Source organism: Adiantum capillus-veneris, chromosome 22, assembly GCF_014529385.1.
Source record: "Adiantum capillus-veneris isolate H3 chromosome 22, ASM1452938v2, whole genome shotgun sequence".
In the NCBI taxonomy this organism is placed as follows: Eukaryota; Viridiplantae; Streptophyta; class Polypodiopsida; order Polypodiales; family Pteridaceae; genus Adiantum; species Adiantum capillus-veneris.
In genome coordinates, this window is record NC_140952.1 from 66,939,943 (window position 1) to 66,948,854 (window position 8,912).

At 35.9% G+C, this 8,912-nt stretch overlaps 1 protein-coding gene across 1 annotated transcript; it reads left to right on the plus strand.

The window, feature by feature from the left end:
• Nucleotides 1-8,037: 8,037 nt before the first annotated feature.
• Nucleotides 8,038-8,607, plus strand: LOC147429517 (uncharacterized). Its single transcript, XM_086495032.1, is given in 1 exon segment — nt 8,038-8,607. A coding segment is annotated over 1 exon segment (570 nt).
• Nucleotides 8,608-8,912: the final 305 nt, after the last annotated feature.

Consider the following 8,912-nt stretch of genomic DNA (forward strand, 5'->3'; position numbering starts at 1 on the left):
TACCCTTTTAAGCAAGATGACTATAGACGTTGGGTGACCTTCTTAGTACACATTGGTGCCTCTAATGATGAAGAAGATTACATGATTACACGGATGGCATGTATGCCTTCACGGATGATGACTTTGTTTTTTTTTATGATGATGAAGATAGGGGTTTAGCCTTAGGGTTACCTCCCCATCTCTACAATATCCTATTCCCTTGACTCTCTAGGGGGAGTGCAAATAATTAAGTTAGGGTTCCTTATGTTATTTAATTGTGTTCAATAAAGTTTGGTACCTCTTTCACTCATGTGCCTCCTAGAGGTATTCCTTGTGTTTTCTAGTGTGAATAAGAACGTGTTGCTATTGTTAGGATTTGGAACTTCATGGAATCTTTCTCTTGTTCACTCTTCAAAACAAGCGCGATCATCAACACAAACAGGTGTTTCTTGACCATTAGCATTGCCCTTCGCCTTTTTTTTTGCATCCATGTTTGTCTCCTTTAAATGTGATTGGTAGCACAATATTCCGCACATTTGCTTAGATTAAATATTAGATTCTATATAATTTTCTAGCATAATCTTGTCTAGGTTTTAGAATCAAGAAGTCTGACGGACTAAGCTAGTTTGACTAAGTTAGGAATTAAATATCTCCTCTTAATACCATGGGGAATTCCTTCCTAATAATCAATGGTTACTTAACGTTCTTAATCCTATTTCGGCAGCACTGTGTGCAATGTACTAGGGCTTTTTAGTGGGCTTAGTCCCTATTAACCTTTAGCTTAAGTATTATAAAGGGAACTTACTAGTGTGATGAGCTTGGGGAGGGTAATAGTGTTATTTGACCCCCCAAAGTCACAAAATTAACATGTTGAAAACAAACAAACAAAAAAATCAAAAGTGCCACAATGTAAAATCTTAACCTAGAAGAGAATGTAAGGTCTCCACCTTTCTAGCTGTCAGAAATTAACTTAAGCTTTAGGAACATGCATTGATCAAGAAATCAGGCAGAAACACTATCTCAAAAGCAATAAAAATTGGTATTTTTGGAATCTTAAGCACAGCAAACCCCGGGCTAGAAATTTTCAGAATTGAATTCCGATTAAAACTGGCATAGTTATGACCCATGGAAGTTTACACTGTGAATTGAGTAAAATAGAAAAATTGAAGGGTTACAGTAATCATTTAAGCATAGACTTTATTAAAGGTCTCCCAGATATTTACAAGATATTTAGCAATTAAGCAAAAATAGGTCAAATTATAGCAAAATTGACATTTTAAAAGATGGCAGGTAATGGGAGGGTCATCACTGACCTGCCAGGGACTCATTTAGCAGCAGGGGTCGTTTTTTGACCTGTAGGGGGTTGCTTGAACTGCAAGCAACTGCCTTTTCCATCCTGTGAGAGCTTAAGAGTGCCAGAAATCTATAAATAGGACCCCTAGCTTCACATTTTAGACAAACTCGGAGCCTTGCTACTCTCTCTCTCATCTAGAGAAAACACGACGCAGAAATCATTAGAGTTTAATCTCTAATTGATTAACCCTAACGGTAATTAACCTAATCCTTCTTAATTAGCAAGGTTAGATTAAGATAAATTGTTAATAAATCAAAGATTAGGCCTATACATGCTCTTTAAACCTCTTTAAATTAATTAATCTCTGTTGATTATTGTAATTAAGCTTAGTAATATTAAGCTAATTTATTATCCTATCATATTATGGCTGAAATTAGCCAAATTAACCATGAATTAATGATAAATATATTAATAAAGCTTAGATTAAGATGAGGTAATTATCAGAGTTTCATTAGACAGTCATTAAGCTACAAAAATTATCCTATAATTTTCTGAGTAATTTTCCTAATTAATTAGGCAGAATTACTCTATTTTTTGAGCTATTTAAATAGGGGAAATTAGTAAATTGATTTCAATTACTATAATATATTTATCAGTGGTTAATTGGGTGTTAAGGAACCCGTTATAATTATAAAAAGCTCAGATAATGAATCTAGCTAATTAATTAGATAGAATTACTCTGTTTCTTGACCAATTTAAATAAAGGAAATTAGTAAATTGATTTCAATTGGTAAGATACATTTATCAGTGGTTAAATAGGTGTTAAGGAACCTGTGATAATTAGGAGAAGCTCAGATAATTAATTTAGCTAATTAATTAGGCATAATTACTGTGTTTTTTGAACAATTTTAATAGGGGAAATTAGTAAATGGAATTATAATGCTTCCATATAATTATCAGTAGTTAATTAGGTAGACAATAACCTGTGATAATTAGCAGAAGTTCAGAAAGGTAATTTAGATAATTATTTAGCTAAAATACCCTAGTTTTTGAGCAATTTTAATAGGGGAAATTAGTAAATGGAATTCAAATGCTTCCATATAATTATCAGTGGTTAATTAGGTGTTTAATAACCTGTGATAATAAGGAGAAGTTCAGAAAGTTAATTTAGCTAACTATTTTAGCTAAAATGCCCTGTTTTTTGAGTAATTTAAATAGGGGAAATTAGTAAATGGAATTCAAATGTTGTCATATAATTATCAGTGGTTAATTAGGTGTTCAAAAAGCCGTGATAATTAGGAAAAGTTCAGAAAGTTAATCTAGCTAATTATCTTAGCTAAAATACCCTGTTTTTTTGAGTAATTTAAATAGGGGAAATTAGTAAATGATGATATATGATTACATGCTATTTATCAAAGCTATATTATAGGGTAAAGAGACCGTGATAATTATGACAAGGTTTAAAAAGTAGTGTAGATATTTATATAAGTCAAATTACACTTTTTTTAGCTAAAAACTAAAGAGGGAAATTAGTAAATCATGCTATATGTTTACATGCTATTATAAGGTAAAGAGGCCGTGATAATTATGACAAGGTTAGAAAAGTAGTATAGATATTTATCTAAGTCAAATTACACTATTTTTAGCTAAAATCTAAAGAGGGAAACTAGTAAATCATGTTATATGATTATATGCTATTTATCAGAGATATATTATAGGGTAAAGAGGCTGTGATAATTATGCCAAGGTTAGAAAAGTAGTATAGGTATTTATCTAACTCAAAGTATACTATTTTTAGCTAAAAATTAAAGAGGGAAATTAGTAAATCATGCTATATGATTACATGCTATTTATCAGAGCTATATTATAGGGTAAAGAGTCCGTGATAATTATATCAAGGTTAGAAAAGTAATATAGATATTTATCTAAGTCAAATTACACTATTTTTAGCTGAAAATTGAAGATAGAAATTATATAATTAAGTTAGAAAATAATAAGATAATTACCAGAGGTTAAAAATATCCTTATCTACTTGTGGTAATTATACCATAGTTAATTGGTGAGATTAGAAATTATAATTGACCAAAAGTCCTATTTTTAGCGAAGGATTAATTAAAATAAATAGACCTTGTGGTCAAAAGTTTTTAGGAAAATTATAGTAAGTGTAAACCTATGATATCAAGTTGAGGAAATGAAATCTTTAAGAGAAATCAAATACAATAAATATTAAGCCCAAATAAAGTAGATTATTAGCTTAAAAGTTGATGGAAAAATTAGGAAAAAGATATAGAAAATTATAAGAAAGTTAGGAGAGCTTAGAAAACCCTTAGGGAAGCGGTGGAAAAAGTTATCATGCCTATAAGAAATTACTAGGTCAAGAATTTATCAATTAAGACTATAAATTTAACCTTGGATGGGTTACGGTTGAATACAAAGGTTAAGTCTAGATTTTGAATTATTTACCTAATGATTAGACGTCCTTTTTATACGGATAAGAAGTTATGGCATCAAAAAGAATCCGAGAAAATCCTACATCCGATGATGAGGATGTAGCTCCAAAACAAACTAGAGCATCGCACGACGACGAAGCCGGGCCTAGTAGTAGGCCTATGGAGGAGAGTCTTCAGGCGACAGTGCAACAGCAGATGGCCAATCAATCCCAGGTGGGTGTCCCATTATTCAATTAAGTCTTTAATTAGTTTAAGTTCTTTTATAAGTTAGCATTGCATACGTAAGAAGGATAAACTGACTGAAAACGGAAGGTAGCTTCCAATGTACATTTGTTTATAATATAGGAAAGAATTTTTTGGGTTAAAACTAGTTGAATTAGGAAAGATATGTTTGATCATCCTTAAGACAGCTTGTCTCAAGACACCTCCGACTCCTTGATATTAATTGATGATAATGATTGGCTTTCTAGCCACGGTTAAGTCGGTTACCCCCATGAACGATGAGTTTCTACTCCATGTCATGTATTGATGTTTCTACATAAGTTAGGATACCGTTTTTATCCTAGGGGAGCCGCCCGGTTGTATGGGCAACTGGTTTGGTGTATGGGCACCCGGAACCTTGGGTGGGGGTTTATTCCACTCCGGATTTGAACAAGGAATGGGTGCCGTTTTTCACCCTTAGGTGGTCTTGAGACAAGAAGAGTACTGGTCATGGTTATTATGGATATTTTTTTGATTGACAGTACCCTGTCTTAAGTTTAAAGATGTCTGTTTGCTAAAAGAATGCTTTCAATGCTGTTTTCAAGGAATTACCGTGATGGAACGTTAAAAGAAACCATTATTTTAAATGTTAAAACAATGTGATAATAGCATAAATGAATTTTGTGTGAGTGCGGGGTGGTAAGTGGGGATTGACTAAGGTTGTCAATCATGGACGGGTGGACCTGATTAGTCAGGTAACTATCCATCCCTGCGCACTAAAACGTTTAGAAAACTTCTTCATTTGAAAGAGGAGTCCACCAGCGGCTGTGCCCTCACATCTGTTAGGGGGAAAAAAGCGTTGGTTGAGGATACCTTAGCCCAAATTGTGGCAGTTATAGGGCCGGAATAAGAAATTTTTTTTGTAGGCCGTATTGAATACATTGTCTCGTTTCCGCGGCGAGACAGGACTAGGTCTTCTTCTAAGGCTATAGACCCAAGCCATTGTCAATGGCAAAGGTTTATTCCTTGGATTTTTCTTGTTTAGAGACTCCGATTTTTATAAGGCCTAGAGACCTGTCAAGGATCCCATCCCGATCACGGTATAGGCGGGTTGGGGACCTTACAGAGAAGTTCCAGCTTGATTTGGTACTTCACTCACATGTATTGCCTATGGTACTAGAGCCCTAGAGGTTCCTAGTGTGGGCGCTTTTCCTTGAAAAGCAAAAAACCCAAGGCATACAAAATAAGCACACATCAAAATTGAGTCAATGTGAAAGGATTTTGGGAGGTCAAAGAAAAGGGAATAAGTCAGGCGATGATATCATGAGCAATTCCTTTTATTGTAGCTTACCTACAAGGTCTTCTAGGTATAGCCTCTAGTCAGTCCTCAGACATGAAATACTTGGCTCTCGCGATTAAACAGCTTAATTGACCATAGAAAATTGAGAGGCTTGCCCATGGTATTAATAGTTGACCTCTAGTGCCTTTCAACCGTTAATTTAGCGACCCCATACTTGTTTAGTTTTTGACCTTTACAATTGTTTATGTGTTTGATTATATTATAGTTTAATGTTTATTGTTGACAACTTGTTTAATATTCTGTTACCAATCCATTTGTCTGCCTACAATTGCATATTCTTTTTAATTGTATATGAGAATGCAGATACTGTGCTAAATTTGGTTGATTTGTAATGATTAAAGAAGGCTAAGGAAATTCGATCTTGGAGGCTCTCCCATCTCGACGAACGAGCTTCATTTCAATAGCTTCCGAGGACAGAATCTACATCAGGAAGGGGGGCATGTTAACCCTCATGGATACCCTATCACCTTTGACGGACATGTATTATTTATTTGATTGAGTCATGGATCGGGCTGTCAGTCCAATAGGTGTGTAGGTGATCGTCGATGAGAGGTGCACTATTTATCTTATTTTTACAGTAGTTTTGCAGTGACCGACCACTGTGGGTGCCTATTGGTGAATGGGCCAAACTCTTATAAAAGGTCCAATTGACCTAAAAATCCTCATTCTTGGAGCTGTAAGATAAGAAGTGTGCTTGCTTAATCTCTATCTCCTTCTCCTTCGTGTGCTCACAAGTGTGTGTGTGTGTGTGTGTGTGTGTGTGTGTGTGTGTGTGTGTGTGTGTGTGTGTGTGTGTGTGTGTGTGTGTGTGTGTACGCTTGAGAGAGAGAGTGTATGATTGAGTATTGCAATGACATCGGTGGCGGCGAGGCCGTTGAGTGCGGCATTGACTGCGACTCCTTCTTCGCAGCACAGGATCCTTCACACAACGGAAGCATTGAGTGGTGAGTGACACACCCCTGTCTCTTGGAGCTTGCTAGGTTCTCCTAGTTATGTGTTTGCAGCCTTCCGAGGCTCGCACATAGTACATAGGCAAGTTCCTAGCTTCGACACTACGGCAAAGCGTACAAGTTTCTTTAAGGGGTTCAAAATGTAAAGTAAAGCACTACAAATTTGAGATTGCACACCAACACAACCCATAAGTATATGACAACCTAGGGTAGAGGAGCCAGTTTAGAGACTCCCAACTTGGGTGACTAGTTCCCAGTCCCAGTGCTTCAATTCAAGATCTAAAGAGCGCATTTGAAATCCTTGTGCAACACGTATCTCTAGTAGTGGTGTCATCATGTTCTATTGCCAGACCATGGAGATAAACGTCAAGCAAAAATTCCTTTGTAAAAAAATTGGGTGCGAGAGGGAAGACTAATGGGAGGGAGTTTAGAACAATGTTTAGGAAAAATGTATCAGCTTAATATCATGTCCTTTCCAATTTCAGAAATGTTGATGGAGGGCAAGGGGAAAAGGAGAAATTTCATCCCAAAATAAAGAAAAATAGTGTAAAACCTTGAAAAATAACCCTAATTTTTTTAATTTTCCTCTTGAAAACTTCAAGAAAAGGAATGTTATATATTTGAAATAATGATTTTTCTAAATTCTAGTTTAGAGTCATTTTGCTACTGAGGCTTGAACAAGGAATCTGAACGCTGACCTCACAACCTCTCACCCAGTAATGTCCCACTACTTGTCCTTTCAATTCTCAAATGGTCCTCTACCCTATAATTGTGCACAATAATTCATCAAGGCTCAATAGTTTAGGGCTACCAGCTCTCGGGATTCTATAATATTGGAAGCATTCACTATTTATGCCTCATCATCAAAGGTATCCAGCTCTCGAACTAAAACACCTTCAAGCGTCCCTCAACTAGCAAATCAGGCGGCTCAAAGGCAACATCACACACACTTCATGGTAAATTCTAACATTACTTGTTGGTATCTCTCAAGATTTGAGCACTTGAAATGGGATTTGTTAGCTGTATTTTCATCTAAACCTACATACAGGCGGTGCACAAGCTCAGTTTCTAGCATCCTTGGCAAATCTGGCAGGCTGGTGGGTTTGGTCAACTTATCACCTTTGGAAACATCTCAGGCTCGACAAGCAGCCCTACATGTATAGGCACCATCAAAGGCATGAAGCAAGAGATTGCGTGATTAGTGTACTCCAAGTTCTTGGCACCCAATATAAAGTTTATTAGCAAGCTCAACCAGTTTGATCGCACAGCATCAGTTCTTGGGAGCATCAAAAATCTGCATTTTTTTTTATTTTATCGGCTTCTTTGCACATCATATATATAGATCCCTCATAATTTTTCACTTCAAGCGGTGATAGATAATCATCTCATGGGCTTGATGAAGTACATCTAATTTGGGACTAATATATAAGATTCATAAGGTATTGAACACAAATATCTTAGCCTTTTCTCTAAGCTATGCATGAGAAAGTTGATGATGTAATGTTTCTTTGCAGATCAATGTAGTGTTTGGATCATACGATATCATTTGGATTTCACAAGTATAGTGATGTACGAGGCTCGCACATATATTGAAGTGTTGTGAGGTAAGAAATTCATCTTGTGGATTTGGAGACTGTAGGTGTAGAACAAGGATAATGCAAACATTCAAGTTTTGTGAGGTATTGAGATACTACTTTTTTTAAGATAAAGAGAACCTATTTCATGTTCTAAAGAATATGTGTGTTTACTGTCAAATACTTATCACCTGTTTTATGTTTTGACATGGTCACAAGAAAGAGTAATATGGCATCAAAAGCTCGTATCAAGGTTTTTCAATATGGACTCAGTGAAAAGAAGCTTTTGGGTTATGTTAGAGAAGAAGTTGATTGTACTTATAGCATCATTCGTCAAGAAATTGTGCAAGATGGCATTTTAAGTGAAGAATTGGACTTTGTCATCAAAGATGAAGATGATCATGATATTTGCACATTGAATTCAACACAAGAGGAGCATTGGCAAGTAGAAAACAAGAAATATGTTGGTATCAAGCAGTCATTAAGCTTGGTGGATGAGAGTGAACCATCTAAGCGTGTTTGTAGAAGTTCAAATGACATCATGGAGACTAGTGCTATGGATGCAACGGACGAAGGTTGACAATAGGCAAAAAATGTTGATGGCAAAGAAGCTCATGGAAACAACATGCTCAAAAGTATTTTGGTATTAAAATCAGCCCTTGAGGTTTGGGAGGTGCAATGTGAGAAAACCCATAAGAAGTTGAGGGAGCGAAATCCACCTAGAGATGATAAGTTTGAGCTTGCTACAGAAGATATCCATGATAGGCCTATGATTCGAGTGTGGTGTCATGAATGTTGAGTGCTTATGGAAGCGGAATAGTTGGAGGTAAGCAATCGGCATACTCATGCTTGTCCAATTTCTTGAGGTATCACATTTTAGAAAGTAAAGTGCATCAAAGAAGATACTCACTCAATAGAGGGCTGAAGATGGAAGATTTGTTGACTTCTACGAAAAGCACCAAGAATGAAGAAGATGATTGTGGAGATGCACTCATAATTTTGGCAGCTATCAAGGAGATGAATAAGTTTAACAGTACTCATGAAGGTACAATTTCATTTCATTTTTGAGGTCAAACAATGTCTTTGTTTTGTAGATGATTCTAA